This window comes from Wyeomyia smithii, chromosome 2 (genome assembly GCF_029784165.1).
Source record: "Wyeomyia smithii strain HCP4-BCI-WySm-NY-G18 chromosome 2, ASM2978416v1, whole genome shotgun sequence".
In the NCBI taxonomy this organism is placed as follows: domain Eukaryota; kingdom Metazoa; phylum Arthropoda; class Insecta; order Diptera; family Culicidae; genus Wyeomyia; species Wyeomyia smithii.
Window position 1 is genome coordinate 56,003,660 of NC_073695.1, and position 17,364 is coordinate 56,021,023.

At 40.3% G+C, this 17,364-nt stretch overlaps 1 protein-coding gene across 1 annotated transcript; it reads right to left on the reverse strand.

The window, feature by feature from the left end:
- Nucleotides 1-2,332: 2,332 nt before the first annotated feature.
- On the reverse strand, nucleotides 2,333-16,988 carry LOC129723368 (uncharacterized). The gene is made up of 4 exons (XM_055677551.1): nucleotides 16,744-16,988; nucleotides 3,352-3,504; nucleotides 3,037-3,300; nucleotides 2,333-2,977 (listed from the first exon to the last, which is right to left on the reverse strand). Exons 1-4 carry the CDS (start codon nucleotides 16,892-16,894, stop codon nucleotides 2,343-2,345), a joined length of 1,203 nt encoding a protein of 400 aa, XP_055533526.1. The 5' UTR covers nucleotides 16,895-16,988; the 3' UTR covers nucleotides 2,333-2,342.
- Nucleotides 16,989-17,364: the final 376 nt, after the last annotated feature.

The following is a 17,364-nucleotide window of genomic DNA, read 5'->3' on the forward strand; positions in this document are numbered from 1 at the left end:
CTGTGTTTCTTCTAACTTTCGAAAGTGTGTTGTAGCTTGGTGGTTACTGGCGACAGGTGAGCGATCGTAAGGCCCTTGCATCAAATTTGACTTTTTCACGAAGAATATTTGATGCTACAAGAATTTATTTGTTGTACTGCGAAACCCAATGGTCAAAACGTGTGACTGTTTCCTTCTGTCATAAATCTTTACATTTAAAAAAATGATATTTAGCTCTTAGATTAGGAGTAATATTAATAAAGAGAAGATTCAGATTTCATTTTGGATTTGATGAGAAAAAATAGGAAAGTGGATTGTGAGATTACCATGAATAATAATATTTATATTGCTGCACGTAACAATTGTCTCGTCGTCCTTTTCACTCTCACTTGTGTTTCCGTTTTGTTTTATTAAATTTAAAACCATTTTCATCACCAACGAGTACGATATAATTCACATCGTATGGATATTGGCCAAATTGCACACCGTTTTGTCAACTGACCTTTCATTTATAATTGAAAAAACGGCTGCTGTGCTAAAAATACGTGGCGGATGGAATTTTTCTACAGATTTCTCTGTTTCAACTCAACGGCAAGGTTCCAGCATATATAAAGGGTAATATACTCAATAAAAAAGTTGTCATGAACAGTCAAAATATGTTGTACCGACAAAAAACTTCCAAATGCGTTTTTCTCGATATGTTGCCTATGGCATATTAGCCAATTTTTGAATCAGGGGCAGATCATTACATTGAATAAAAAATTTATAAAATTATAGCGTATAGCGTAAAGATAAAAATCCATATTTAAAGAGTTAAAATAACTTCTTGATATCGATTGAAAAACTCTATCTATATATTAATAAATCTCTATAGAATGTTGTTTAATGTGAGGAAAAGGGTTTGATAACGAAAAAAAGTTTTTGCTCAATGGAACAATTTTTTGGAAGCCACAAGTAATATCACAATTTTCGACAGTGAAAAATTGTATTTTTTGAAATACCATTATTTTTTTTCGATAGCTTTTTTATGTTTCTCACATTTAAATTAGTTTAGTTATTCCCACGAAAACATTTATTTCGCATACAAAATCTTTTGTTGTTTTCTGCTACGAAACCAATGCGTAATAAATATGAAGGTACTCTCGTCAGAACTGTCAAAATTGTTACAGATTTCTATTCGTATACGTAACGAAAGATTTTAAAAATGAACGAATTCAATCGTACAAACAAACGCTGCATAATGTAAATAGTACCTACGAAAAATTAGTAAGCTTACGCAATAACATGTACATTATACGAAATCAGGTATAACAGAACACAAAAATTTCGTTCAAGTAAATATTCGTGCTCCACGTTCGTACGAAAGTACATTCGTGAATTGTACAAATTATGCGTAATGTGGCAATTCTATTCGATAACTTGCAATACGAATGTTTTATACAATCTACAAAAGTACTGTACAATCTACGAATTCCACGAAATGTGCGTGCAGAGAATAACATAAAAATAAATTCAATGTGGGTTTTGAAATTCCATTTTTCAAGTTTGCTTTTGGTTAGAAAATGAATTGAACGTTTGATTACATCACTCTAGGTGCGTTTAGAAAGGCCACCAACAAAAATAAATCGCTATACATTAGAGTAATCCACTTGTCGCTAAGCATTACACCACGCATCAATATTTTTTTTTACTAATGATGGATTTAATAGTGCTCAAATACATTTTATGTATTGTATGGCGTGTTTATCGAGAATGTCAGATACATCAGAGCTAAGTATGATTGGCTTACTTTCACTCGGCTAATGCATCTGATACATTGATAAGGCTTCCACACAACGAGCGGTTCGAGGGAAGAGTGGATGTACCACTTCCTGCCAACCCAGGCGAGAAACAACTGCATTCGCTACGGAACGGACCTACGACACTGTGTTGTGTGTATATAAACCCGTTTCACTTAACGTGGGAGTCAATTTGCACTATCTTGCCTAATATCTACATTGCGTGATTTTACCCACAAAACAGACTGGTGATGATATATCTATATAGAATTGCATAATTCCGTAAGTGCTGGTGACAGTGTAAAGCTAGTAGTAATTGCTTTCTGTTTCGCTGAACTTTTAGTGCACCACGGTTCAGGGCACAAGGAGAATGCTAAGCAGTTTGCCAGTTATGATTTATGCGTTTGGCAGCTGACAAAAATAATTCAAGTTTACTAAAATGCTATTATTTACGGTGTGAAGTAATGCTGGTTTCAATTGTTAATGCAGTTGAACTTGATTTTGTATCTGAATATAAAGTACTGTGTTATGCCCCAGTCTAAACAATTTCCTTTTTTTTTCGTTTGTAAACATTTATTACATAATTCAATTACTGGTACAAGGTTGTTGGACATAATCCAAACAGAATCCCCTATTATCAACATCGGTTGGTGATTCGACTGAATCCGTGTGGAAGGCCAGTCGAAAGGGTCGTATCGTAGACACAACTGTCCTTTCGCTGGAACTAACCTCTGCGTTAAACGTTCCTCCACAGATTTTATCTTCACAGGTACTGGCCATTGGTAATCGATCCGCTACCTTCGCACAAGGGATCATCAGCCAATCGTTGGTGCAGGAATTCGGAGTACCCTGAGTGCCGCCTCCAATCATCGCCTGGACAGCACTATTGGAGTTACCGGACAGCGTGAAAGTCCGGGATCGATTTCGACCCGTATCCGGGCAGGCCGTATATTGTATACTGCAAAAGTTTCGTTCGGTTCGGATACACAGACTGTAATCCTGATTCGACAATTGTCGGCCACTGGTAGTGTCGAAATTAAAACTTTTTATCCTTCCACTAACGCCTGTGAAGTATTGCAAACATCCTTGCTCTGCCTTGGAAACGGTACTGCAAGGTATTTGTGAGATTCGGATTCTCCATGAACGTGGATAGCTGGGACCACTCGTGATTACCGTCAGTATGATGGGATTACTCTGTCCCATACCTGCGTCGACATACACTGTAAGAAAGGGAAAAGATTACACTAAGCTACTTTAAGCAGAAATGAAATTATCTTACTATGATCTCCATTAGACGAACCGCAAATAGTGGGTGCAGGACTACCTCCGGAAACGAGGAACTGATCATTGTTGCAGATGTGATTGACAGTTTCCGGCCCACTAATGGAGAATTGGTCCAGGTCCAGCCGGATCTGGCAGATGTCGGGATGCATCTTGAGAACTGTCAGTTGGCAGCTCCCCGTTCCATCCGTCGTATCCGGATGATTAGGATTCACGAAATAGGTCCCGTTTTCGCGAGCCACTCCCCCACAGGAAGCCATAACTGGAATAAATCTCATTATATCAAGTTAAAGGGATTCAATTGAAGACTTACATATGCAGCATGTGCCATAACCTCCAGCACATGGGCCTGCAGGGATGCCACCTCTTAAGCTGCATTCGTTATTCGGCTGGCATGAGCCGTACTCTCCCGAAGATGCCGAGCACAATCCTTGACCCCACTGGTATAATGTGAAGATGGGGAGAACTGTATAAAAGAAAGAAAAAAAGCGCCATTTGTTTTTTCATGAAACTTTTCGATTACCCAAAACAATCCAATCTCCAATCCAGAGCAATAACAAAAAGCCGCGAGAAATTTCCTCGTGCCAATTTGAATTCACCACATCGATCAAGCCACAAATACCGAATCAAATCAAGCCCTCTCTTCGCTAAATTATTCGCTTAGCTTGTAATTGAGTCATAAAACATACTTCATCATTTTCGCTTCTCCGTGCAGAGTGTGGCTCCTGTAAGCAGTAGTTAAATCACCAGAAGCAGCAGCAGCAGCTACCGAAGACGAAGCTTCATTCCATCGCCAGCCCAGGAGAACAGGCTTATTTGGTCTGACTTACCAGCTGCGGCCGTATCATCGTCGTCGGATAAACCAGGCATAGCTGGTTCAACAAAGTCAAACAAGCAGATTCCTTCCCGTCCGTTCGCACTCTCTTCAGGATCTCGCGTATGTTTCCCCGCGTGTCGTCGTCTGCTTTGACTGACAGCCTGAGGTCGAGTGAAGTGAAAGCATCTTCTAAGCCAACCCCTCAGGCTGAACGGAACGTGAGAAGAATGTGCCGAGTGATGTGCCTGGACGACTGCGAGGCCGCGATTTCCGTGCAGTTCCGGATCGGGACTGCGGGAAGCGGAATGTTTCGTGATGAAATATATCGTACGAAAAGTAACACCATTCGAAGGGCCATCATTGGGCAGGGAACAATGGAAAGCAAAAATTTGAGTTTTTATTGTTATCAACATAGAGTGAATTTGTCATTTTCATTCATTCTATTTTTCACGCCAAACAGTGAAATGGTGAGAGTTACTTTTTCCAGAAGGTCGTCTAATCTTAATGATGCCAATAACACAGTTGTACCTAGATTGTTATAGAAAAATTAACTGCAAGTGAAGTATCATACCAAAATGGGACAACGGTACGAGTACCTTAAAAATGAAAATCCAGAAATGTGTCCACCGGAAAAAATGGTCTAGTTTATATATTTGTATCACGATTATTTCCTATCAAATTGATGAATTTTGAGTATTGTAATTGGTTTCCAGGGTAAAAAAATTATCAAGTTTAGGAGATAGCATGCTTGTAATAAATAAAACAGATTTAATTAATTCATAAACAACCACGTACAACATTCAAACTCATATCAGTTTTCACCGAGGATGTTATGTTTGACCCATATTGTGACGTTTCCGCCCTTTTTTCAAATTGTTTCAATCTTTTAGTTTTGTGGCGTGGCGTAATGATTTTTTTTTATTTTACTACGTGTTGAAAGCCAAGAGAAACAGTGACCGCAGGCATGCACCACTACAACTTGCTGTTCTGTGATGCATCCTGTGGCTGTTTTATGGAGGAAAATACAATTCATTGAATCTTCACTCGTTTAATGAAAATATTGTCCCAAATTGAGCTTTTTGCCATACCGTTTTTATTAACGCGATGTCGCTACATCATTCCGTGTACTGAATAAACGAACATTTTAGTGCTTTTAAATGTTTTCCTGTAGTAGCTGCCAATTTTTAATATAGGGCTACGACTGGCTTTATTAGGAGCTTGATCGACCGCCATCGATTGTCACCACTTCTTAACTGAGCAGACTACTAGAGGTTAGCTATTCAATTTACATCTTCAATGACCTTTGCATACTGATCGGTAACGACGCCTGCCGGTCCAATACGTAGGGCAATGAAAGAAAGGAAAATGTTGTTATTTCGATAGTTGTTGCTGCTCGAAACTCCACAAGCATCACAGAAATGGATATTTTGTGTTAGTAGTCTACACACATGAAGAAATTAAGTCCCCTGTTGAATATGAAAACTAGCAAAATTTCAAGCCGCCGGAACCTAAAAAATTAGAAAAATGCAAATATGCATATTAAACAAAAAAGAGTTACAGGCTTATTCACAAAAGGCCTACCTAATCTCAATCAAGATACAGTCAACACGGTATCGTGCCACCCCGACTAACAATACTTCTACCTAATTTTTCATAATGACGAGCTGCGTAGTTGCAAGGTCACACAATCCGCTTTGTCAAGCGAATTTTGCAACTTCCTCTTAACAAAAATCAGTCTCTCTTATCAATAAAACTGTCCAGAAGGGCGCACGACGAAACTTCTTCAGGGATTTATAAGTGGTGATTTTTGGCAGGAGGAACGAGGCTCGGTATAGTAGAGTGGAGAACGTGTAAAAAGGAGAGTTAAATCATATTACACACAAGTACGGATAAAATAATAATAAGCTTACCACTTCTTAATAATCAACAAATCTAAAAACATTCCAATTTAACAAATTGTCATGAATATTGAGAATAGGTTATGTTTCCATTTACCTGTCATGAAACAATTCTCTGTTTAAGTACTCTATGTGTGAAAAAATGTTATCTCGCTCAGAAAGATTCACTAATTTACTAAGCGTGTATAGCCTGTTAATCGATAACGAATTCTCTCAACTAATCTAGTTGATCGAGATCGCTCCAGGTTAGCGGCGATATTGTTATTGTTGTTGTAAAGCTTGTTAGAAAAACAAAAATAAATTTCAGCCTTGTCGGCAGTACCACATTTGAGCAGTTGGAAAATAAACCCGTTTAACCCGTTGATAACCTATTGAATGGTTTAAACTCGGTTTACAATATTTTTTTTTCTTCTGACCAGAAACCTAGAGAAGCCGCTTAACTTTATCGGCAAAGTTTAAAAAGACGTTATCGGTAAAAGTTTAAGAGAAACAAAAATAATATTGCACGGTCATGTACGTTTGCCAGTGTGCAGGAAATGTCGCTTATCCCATAAGCAAACGCTTAAGGAAAGTATGAATACCAATAAAAAACTCTAGAAAAAAGACGGTAGTGCAATCCACACTGCGGTCTCTACTCCTACACTGTCAGTGCAGCGGTGAGATAGGGTGTGGAATGTTTTTTTATTGGGTATGTTCTCGAATGTCAACACGCACAAATTTCAAACAATAACTTGTACTTGTCCTATAGTTTGCATTAAAAGAATGGACAAAAATCTCTGATTTCACATGGGTTTACATTCACACGAAACTTCCAAAGCAGCATCAATCAGAGCCAGTAAACGAGCCTGTTTCGAACGACTATGCGCCAGTGCCAACTCGAACCCGTGGGGTGACGCCTACAGGATCGTTATAACCAAGACTAGAGGTGCGCTAGCCCCAGCTAAACAATTACCAGCGATGCTAGAAACGGTCATTCAGGGCCTCTTCCCAAGCCACGAACCAAGTCCCTGGCCTCCGGCTGACGAGTCATCACCAACCGTGAGTGACGGCAGTCGTGCAGAGGCAGACGATGCGAGAAGAGTGACAGAAGATGAATTGATCGAGATCGCAAACTCCCTAAAGCTAGGCAAGGCACCGGGGCCAGATGGAATCCCGAACTTGGCCATCAAGACGGCCATTAAAGAAGCCCCCGGGTTGTTCAAGTCGGTCATGCAGAAATGCCTTGACGACTGCCTCTTCCCGGACGTATGGAAACGCCAGAGGCTGGTGCTGTTGCCGAAGGTCGGAAAACCACCAGGTGACCCATCGGCATACAAACCAATTTGGCTGCTGGACACGGCGGGCAAGGTGCTTGAGAGGGTAATCCTCAATAGACTGGTGAAATACACAGAAATTGATGAAGGTCTATCAAGCAACCACCTCGGTTTTTCGAAAAGGTAGGTCCACGGTGGATGCAATTCTCTCCGTCACCAGAACGGCTGAGGTTGCAATCCAACGTAAAAGGAGGGGCATTCGTTATTGCGCGATCGTCACGCTCGACGTTAAGAACACGTTTAACAGTGCCAACTGGTACTCCATAGCCTTAGCGCTACAGAGCCTCAGAGTGCCGACGCCGTTGTACAAGATTCTGGGTAACTACTTTCATAATCGAGTGCTAGTGTACAACACAAACGAGGGTCAGAAAAGCGTCCCAGTTACCGCAGGTGTACCGCAAGGTTCTATCCTGGGTCCAGTACTGTGGAATGCCATGTATGACGACGTGTTAAAACTAACACTCCCTCCAGGGGTGGTGATTGTGGGCTTCGCCGACGATATAGCTCTTGAGGTCTATGGCGAGTCAATAAGAAAGGTGGAGTTAAAGGCCGCGCTATCCATACGCGTAGCGGAAGACTGGATGCACTCCAGGAAACTGGAGGTAGCACACCATAATACAGAGGTTATTGTTGTAAATAACAGAAAGTCAGAGCAGGAGGCATCGATCAGTGTTGGTGCATGCACTATCGTCTCAAAACGCTCCTTGCAGCTTCTGGGGGTTATGATCGATGACAATCTCACATTAGGGAGCCACGTCGATTATACCTGCAAGAAAGCTTCTATGACTGTAGCGGCACTATCCCGCATGATGGCAAACAGCTCAGCGGTCGCTAGCAGCAGGCGCAAAGTCCTTGCTAGCGTGACCACGTCCATACTCAGGTATGGAGGGCCTAGTGAAGTCCAAGGTTTTGGGTACCTCGTGCCATCGTGGCAAACTCAAGAGTACGTACAGGCTAATGTGCCTAAGGGTCGCGTGCGCATACCGAACAGTGTCGTACGACGCGATTTGTGTCTTGGCTGGCATGATGCCCATCAGCATCATCGTCAAAGAGGATGTAGAGTGCTTCGTCCAACGCGACACGAGGGGTATACGCAACACCATACGGTCATCTTCAATTGCTAGGTGGCAGCGGGAGTGGTCCAACACTACAAAAGGTATGATGGACACACCGACTCATTCCAGAGTTAGCATGCTGGATTATTAGGCGCCATGGGGAAGTAACTTTCTATCTGACACAGATTCTGTCAGGCCATGGCTGATTTAGGCAGTACCTGCATAGGTTCGGGTACGCCGAGTCCCCTATGTGCCCCGCATGTACGGGTGCGGAAGAAAACGCGGAGCATGTGTTCTTCACATGTCCGCGTTTCGAGCGGATAAGGTACGAAATGCTGGCAATAAGTGAGCGAGAATAGGGAAATCTGGGATGCGGTCATCAAGGCCGCATCACAGATCGTTATTATTTTGCAGGGCACAAATCGACGGGAAACCATCGACGTGTCTCAGTTAGTTAGCAGTTAACTAACTGGCCTGAACAGGCTGCTCTGCTACCCGTAGAGGTAAGTGCTAAAAAGCACGACTGGCCCTCTTCCTGAAGTAATACCTAACGGCGGTCCCGGGGAGACCAAGGGCTTTAGCTGTACAGCTTAAGGTTGCTCAGCATGAGTAAAAGCAGCATCAATCATAGTAACCCATGGCTCAGCAGAAAAAATTGGACAGATCTATCAGTCGAACTCTCACCGTGATGGCGAAAACAGTGAAGCTTCTTCGTTCAGTAGTGTGGAAAAACGGACATCGTGCGGCACTTTGTGGACGTCTGATACGCCCGTTCTGGCATTTACAACATCTTGGCACTATTGGAGAAAGCTCGATTCCGGACGGCCGACGAACCTGAGGACAAGAAGCTCCAAAAGATGTTGAAGAGAAAGATCGAGAGAAAAGTGGCTACCTCACTGCGTGCACTTGGCCGGGAGGTTGGTGCAACCGGCCAAACAGTAAAAAAGTACCTAGCGCGCATATGTCAGGAAACGGCAGTCCCGTCCTTTGGTCTCAGAGCTGCAAGTAATGACCCAACGGCAGCGGCTGAATAAGATTACCAAGTCGATTTTCCCGGCGAATCATGACATGGCGGTGGTGATGGACAACGAGACCTATCCAACCCTGGCTGGCAACGACTGGCAGGGCACTTCGTAGATTGAGTTCATTACCCACAGCAAGTTCTCCGAGAAGGGGAGGTCGGAGCTACTCTTCCTTTGCTTCGGACTGACCGTGAACGTGGTATTTTGTAGTACGAAGTGCCTGCCGGAAGTTGTGTCGTTCATCAAGAAATATGTACCATAAGAGCGAAGACGCGGTGTTCTAGCCGGATCTGGCGTTGGCTCACTACTCGAAGCGATTGCTGGAAGAGATGGAGTGGCTGAATATGGATGTAGTACCCAATTTGGTGAGCCCGCCCAACGTCCCACAGCTGCGTCCCATTGAGAATTTCTGGGCAAACCTGGAGTATAAGATCTACTTTAACAATTTTGTAGCCAAAACTGAAAAGAAATTGATAAAAAATACGAAGAAAGAACTCAAAAACATTCCCACACACATATTTCTGCCACCATGGCAAACTTTCCGGTTAACTGTCGGAAGACCGCTCGCAAGAGCGTAGATTTTTTGCAAGTAAGTTAATATAGTTACTTTCCTTGGAATTTTTTTTTATCACCACCCGTAAAAAGGTCTTTTAATGCAGAAGCTGCTGAATCCATTGAATTGGATGCATATTCGACAATTTGTAGTAACTACACACGAAACACTAGTTTTATGAAAAAAAAAATTGTGAAAAAACATTTAAAATGCAAGCTTCTGCACAATTTATACGCACACAACGTTAGCCGTCTGACTTAAAATGTGTAAATGTACAACTAAACGGATTTCGAACATGAACATTTTGGTCTAGATAATAAAAGGTTTTTTTAAATTTTGTGACCCAATGGTTGGCATATTTTTTTAATATAAAACTAGTGAAAAATTCGGTTAAATTTGTACAAGCCAAGCAAAATTCAAATATTTACAAACCTCTTCATGCTACATGTCATTTCCCTAACACAAACATCAAAAAGATTTATTGAACGACTTCACATATTCGTATCCAGGCGAAAAAAATGAAAGTGTCTAGAATAGTGCAGTGTAAAATTTGGAAATAATCGATTGGCATCGAACTACCATTAATTTCTGTTGCAACAACTGAGTAATGCAAGTATGGCCAAACCCTGTTCATATTGAAAAACTGATTGCTTACCCAAACTGTTGTGTACGGTGTTTGTAGCAAACATCGAAGGTTCAGATAAACACGTATACGAATTGGAAGAACGCAATAATTTTGCAGACTTGAAGAGTAATAGGGGACTGAAATAAAACATAGAAATTTTCTCTTATGAATAAATATAACAATTCTGTTAGTTTCGTTGGAAAGCTGAGAAAAATTCGTAATCAACAGTGTCTCAAAAACGTCAAATTACGGGGAATAATCAGCACTTAGAAAGGAACAAATGTGAAATCAAATATTTTTTGAAAACTAAACTGCAACTTTCTTTCTGAAACGTGTAATAAACATGGGTTTTTAACTAAATTAAACATTGAAGTCCACTCTACAAGTTGTTCTTTAAAACCAAGCATCTAACTCTTTTAGTTTGGCTGCTATTTAACTTCAAAAGCAATAAACTGCGCCTTCATTCAGTGTAGTAAGATTTACAATTTTCGCCTCCACTGCGTTTCAAGCAATAGTCAGACCAGTTTTATTATTAGAGGGACTTATTTTTGTTAGGATGAAAGTCAGTAGGGGTACTATAAAATTCAGCTTGAAGGAAGGGTATGTAGTGGTGAGCCCGAGAATAAACCCATGTTAAAATTCTTTGACAACCAAATGGCCTGTTTCTACTATGATTCGAACCCACGACCACCTGCTTATCAAAGCGGACTCTGTAACCTTGTGGCTACGAAGCTCCCTTTTTGTTTACTTTTGTAACAAAAAATCTCACGCCGCAGGACTCAACCGACTGGTTATTGTAAGGTTAGGTATCCGGTAGGGTGCCCCAAAAAATTGATGTTGAAAAAGTCAAAGTACTCAGCCCTAAATTTAAAGAAGGTGTTATTTATAGCATTTTTGTAGAACATTTCGACTTTCTAAAAAATTGTTTTCAGGTTGCCCAAACGTGAATTATGAAAAAATAACTTTTTCAAGCTAGAAAACCACTCTTTTGCACTTTTTTCAATATTAACCCTATTGTAATATTAACCCTCTAGCTCTTATTGAAGCTTTTGTTTGTTTGTTAAAAAAAAAAGATAAAATAACACTTGAAAATCTAAAATAAACAATGTATCATGTTATATTCATTAACCACTATTTATCGATTAAGGTCAAAAACAGAAGAGGGTTTATATATCCAATTACTGACCCGTATGGTTGTGTACGAAGTTCATAGCAAATTTCTCATGGTCATGGCACAACCATTTCTACTTTTTATCTATGTTATTTGACAACAATTTTTGTTTTTGATTTTGTTAACTATAGAAAGTCTGCTTTAACTTTAGATAAACGTTTCTGAGTCCACCCTATTGTCTCGAGAAAATTACAAATAGGCTACAGATTTGTTTTTCCTAATCGATCAAATGGTTTTTGGTTTTTTATTCACGAAACATTTGGTTCACTTATTACTGATTGTGATACTAATATTAATTTCAATGAAAATTATTATTTATTCATTTCGCTAATTTACCGTCACTAACTTCATCGCTAAATGTCACAAAATAACAAAAAATTGATCGCAGTGACGAAAATACCCAACACGGAGCTACTCCATCCAGTAATACAACTAAGGAACCATTGACTAAAGAGCTGATGCCACCGGTTCTGTTTCTTATGCGATGGATGGCGTGATTCCAGAGACTTTTCGTCTCGGAAAACCTCTCGTTGTTTACAGCAATTGAGGCTAGACATAGTGAAGTAATTGAGAGGGGATCACGCCACCCCATAACCATCGACAACTATCTTGGCATTGGGATTCAAATCCACGCCATCATCGGGATCAGCAGAGACGTTATGAACAATATTTATTCTCTGATAGGTACCAAAAATGCCTATTTTCCAAACAACTGTTATTTGCTTATGCAATCCTATGCGAATGCGAATATTTTCCTTCCACTCTGACGTTTTCAAAAGTTGTGTAGAAACCTATTGTTTAATTCAATAGTGTATTAAATTCGTGATACGTTACCGCTAACTTGAGTATTTAATGTAATAAAATGACATCAATGACACAACAAATGTAAGCATTCACGATTGAAGCTTTCAAATATTGACTATACAGTCTTTCTACTTACGGACGCTATTATAAAAACAAACGCCCAATATGGGAACATCCGATTTAAAACTACCGCATTGCTAGTCACTCTCTGATCTGCAGCCCAAGCATTTTTTTCCACCAGACTAAAGTGGCAATATCCTCCTGATTCCATCTCTGGCACAGCGTTATCAACAACTGGCACCATACTGCACAGCATGCGAAGGGGGAGAAAAACACTAGAACAGTAGGTTAGAAGTTGAAGGCCCTGAAGGAAGTGTGATTATCCGGCCCGGCGCCATTACACAAGATTGAAGCATCCGCAGTGCCGTCGTCTGCCTGCGCTTACTTACACTCCCACCCGAAAAAAAGGCGTTAACGAGTGCAATATTCAATGGTTCTAATGGAGCTCCCCTCTTGAGCTTCTCCTTTTGCTGAAGTTACGTTCGTACGTCGGTCGGTACGTATACGTATCTTCGACCAGGCGACTGGTAGGCAATAGAGATGGTCGGATACGGGTATTTTCACCCGATACCCGTACCCGACACGTACCCGACGGGTTCGGGTCGGGTTTCGGGTAACGCCATAAAATATTTTTCGGGTTCGGGTCGGGTACGGGTAATTTAAAAACCAAGGCTTCGGGTTCGGGTCGGGTACGGGTTTGAAAAATTCTTAACTGGTCGGGTACGGGTCGGGTACGGGTAATTCGATTTGCGTGCATTATGAGAATTTAATGATTAACTTTTCTAGCCTAGGTGTTTTAACATAGTCTTGGTGTGGGAGGGAGAAACGGATACGAAGCAGCACGAAGTTGCATCGGTAACGGTATCATTGATTTCTATAGAACAGCGATTCTCAACCTGTGGTACGCGTACCCCTGGGGGTACTCGAGAGCCTTCAGGGGGTACGCGAAAGAAAATCAGTAATGGCGGACAAAGCAATTTTTCTTTAAAATACTTCAAATGTTGTTCAATCTTACTCTTAAAACATGACTGTAACAAGCAAACAAATCATAGTTCAATTTGAAACCTGAAGTAGACTACCACAATATGATCTATCACTACTCTATCCCACTCTGCGAGAGCATTTCAAGCGAGGGGGTACAATCGAAATGAAAAATATAGCTAAGGGGTACGCGGACGAAAAAAGGTTGAGAACCGCTCCTACAGAAGAATGATTGCATTTTGCTCGACCGTGGACTTATTCGAAAAATACTTATTATAATACTATAACTTCATCATAAGTAAAGCAAATAGTATGATGGGCTTTGCTAAGCGGTTCAGCCACAATTTTCAAGACCCGTATACTATCAAACTATTGTATATTACATATGTTAGACCTATTGTAGAATATTGTAATCTCATATAGATCAGTCCAAAAACAATTCCTTCTTTATGCGCTTCGCAACTTGAATTGGACTGCATTTCCTCTGTCATCGTACGAAGCACGTTGCATGCTCATTAATCTGCAAACACTTGAACAACGCCACGAATTTACAATGCTATTCTTCGTCAATGACATTATTTCAATTCTATAACTATTCAATTCTATAACTATGAGTCTATAACTCATCATCATTATTATCACAACTCAGCTTTAATACACCTTCACGGCATCTTAGAACGAGAAAACTTTTTTCAGAAAAAATTGCAGAACTAATTATGCAAAAAATGGTCCCATAAATCGAATGATGTGTCAGTATAATCGACATTGTAAAACCATTGGCATAACAACGTCAAAAAAAAACAAATTAAAAACTGTCTGAAATACACTAGAAATACTTAGCTCGTAACAAGAACATTGTAAACACTATAAATAATAACTGTAATGAAATATTTATGTAGTCTACATTTGCTTGACGAAATAAATAAACAATTAAAAATGAAAAAATAACATCCACACAAGCGATGAAATTAACAATATTTTCTGAAACATAATATTTCTGTTTAGTAAAGCGGGCAATGTATATAGTTTCGCGGGAATGCGAAGATGAACGGGAATAGAAGGTGTGACTAGAATTAGAAAAAATTTTTCCTCGTCCAGACGGGACTCGAACCCGCAATCTCCGTCCCGTCGAGTCGAGTCCCGCCTGGACGAGGAAATTTTTTTTCTAATTCTAGTCAAACCTTCTATTCCCGTTATCTTCGCATTCCCGCGGAACTACATACATTGCCCGCTTTACTAAACTTAAAATGTAAGTCAATATGACAAAAAATGAAATTAGTTCGTAATATAATAAGTCTGTCCTTTGGTAAGCTACGAGTTTTGAAAGTTTGCCGATTTTTTTAAAAGCATTTTTGTTGTTTAAACGTGTGAGCAATGTTTGCAAATAAACTCTTTTCGGCAGACCTCCTGCGTAATTATTACTCGAGTATCAAAAAAACTGTCGTTTGGTAACAGTTCCGAACTATACACTTCATCACGGTTGAGTCTTGATTTTCGTTTCACAAAATAGTGAGGTACGAAATTATAAAATTATTGTAACTCTGCGCAAGTCTACGTAAATATAAATAAACTCAAAAATCTGAATAAACTGACTCGAAAAAACTGTGTTTTGCATACGAATTTGCACGTTTAGTATTCGTGATGTTCGAGTCATACTCGGGTTACAGCAGGAAAATAGTTACACGCTATCAAAAAACGACGAATGTGCGTGTCATTTGTTTCGATAATTTTTTAGTGTAGTATTCGTTTCTCCCTCCCAGGTCTTGATTTGCATTGTGACCAGGGCTGCCGCATGTACAGCAATATCTGTGTTATACCGAATTTTAGATTCCTGATTGCTACGATGTGCACATAAAACTCGTCGCTTAATTTAAACTCTACCAGACATGCATTTCTCACCATTCTCCGAGTTGTGCTAGTAGGGTAAATTAACAAAATAAAAATTTTCAGCAGTTCATATGAATCATACGTATGCATACAAAATAAATAATTGAAATCCCTGATCAATTTCAATATGAGGTGACTAACGGAACCCAAATTATCCGTACACTGTTATGAATAGATATTTTGCTGCGTGATAAAAATGATCAAACGAGCGGACGTTCTCAGTGACAGATGCTACGCTGGAGCACCAATACATCGCCTGGAACTCTGGTTCATTAACATTCGTTCACATGAACACTCGGGTCTAGCCCAACTCCGGCCATCATCTCGAGAAACCACATACGACAATCAGTGCATAAAATGTACGAGGTAATCAGGTATTTAAAAAAAAAATAAAATAAAAATCCAGGACGGGTCGGGTACGGGTCGGGTACCGGCAATTTCGGGGTATTTTTCTTTCGGGTACGGGTCGGGTACGGGTAGTTGAAAACAAACTTTTTCGGGTTCGGGTCGGGTACGGGTATTTCAAACAAACCCGACTTCGGGTTCGGGTCGGGTACGGGTTTGAAAATTCTCGATGAGTCGGGTACGGGTCGGGTACGGGTAACAAATTTCCCATACCCGACCATCTCTAGTAGGCAACGCATCAGTTCAGAGCACTTTTCGTCCCTGTCGCGTGAATATCACATGAGAAGTAAAGTTGAAGCTGAAGCCTGTTCGCAGTAGGTTAAGAGTGCGGCATCTTCTATATTAATCATCCTCGCGGCTTTGTTTGTCTAAACACGTATATGAGAGACAAAGCATTCTTTATCTCGGTATCTTGGTTCTTCAGGAGAGGAATTCTGTCAGGAAATTGTGATATACAGACTGCTTGCTTTTTGGCGTATCCTGTTGACTCGCACATTCGGGAGATATTTTACACAAAATAGCAAAATCATAAAATGAATTAGAAAATGTTTACTACTGTAAAGCAAATTGAAAATGAAGACGAAAAAATAATAAACTTTTTATCTCTTACTTATGAAGAAAAAACAGTATAACGCTCCTAACAGAATTTGATTAACTTTTTCACAATTCTCTATAATATAGTATTGAAGTATGATGAGGCGCTTTTTCATTTCATTCGTTACTTTAGAACTCATACAACAGATAACAACATCCTTCAAGTCAATATGTTTATAACGAGAATAATTTCAAAAACCTGCTTTGCAGTGAAATTGAAACCATTGTTTTGGCAACGAAACTGTAAAATCTCAAATTGATTTCACAACACATTTTCGAGCACTGCGAGACGAAAAATAGAACTATATGTGGAAGCGGCAGGATTAACCATAAAAACTCAGTTCAATATATGGCGGATGATTTACGGCAGTAATAAATATCAAAAAATGGAATTAACTTTTAGTCTTTATCGCATTATACTGCCCAGTTCCACACGACCAATTTGTAGCATTCTCTTCTGCTAGTATTAAATCCAAGCAGTGAAGAAATGCAGCTTCCTTCCACTCTCGCCACAACTTACATCTCCGGTCTCGACTGGTGATTGCGAATCCGGGCAAACCCCGTGGCTTCCTAGCTCCAATAGCACCGGCCGCCGCCGTACCAATAACATTCGACCAAACTGCTAGCACCATCAACGTCACTTGCAGCATCCATTCGACTGTTCTAGCCATTTTGCGCCCGAAGAAAATCACTTATCGTTGGGATTAAATTCACATTCTCACGATCGCGTACAAGCTTTCCAGTGGCACGTGCGGCACCACAATGACAAACACTAAACTGACGCACAGCTGGATAGAAACAATCATTTTAATAACTTTCTGACGCCTGACTGCCGTCGTCACAGCCCGTAAGCACTGTTTGCAGTTTGCGCATTATTTCCCCGCTGTGTTTTGGGGCGATATCTATGTGCTACCCATTGTTAGTACTGTGATGCGTTAAATTTTTGTTTGATTGCAAGAGCATTACGCTTGTGGGAATTGGAGGTAATGTAGGGGTCTTCGATGGAGATTGAATAAGCAGGTACCATTCATAAGATGGATTTGTTTTTCTAGCATATTTTCAATAGATAAAAAAATAAACAATACGAATCGCTTCGCGACACAGACTTTGCAGCCAAGTGTAAGTGTACAGAACAATTGCG

Coding starts and splice junctions, on each gene's coding strand:
- LOC129723368 (XM_055677551.1), bottom strand. CDS start 16,894: ATGGCTAGAACAGTCGAATGGATGCTGCAAGTGACGTTGATGGTGCTA. Junction 3,301..3,351: donor TTATGGCACATGCTGCATAT/GTAAGTCTTCAA, acceptor GATTTATTCCAG/TTATGGCTTCCTGTGGGGGA. Junction 2,978..3,036: donor TTCGTCTAATGGAGATCATA/GTAAGATAATTT, acceptor CCTTTCTTACAG/TGTATGTCGACGCAGGTATG.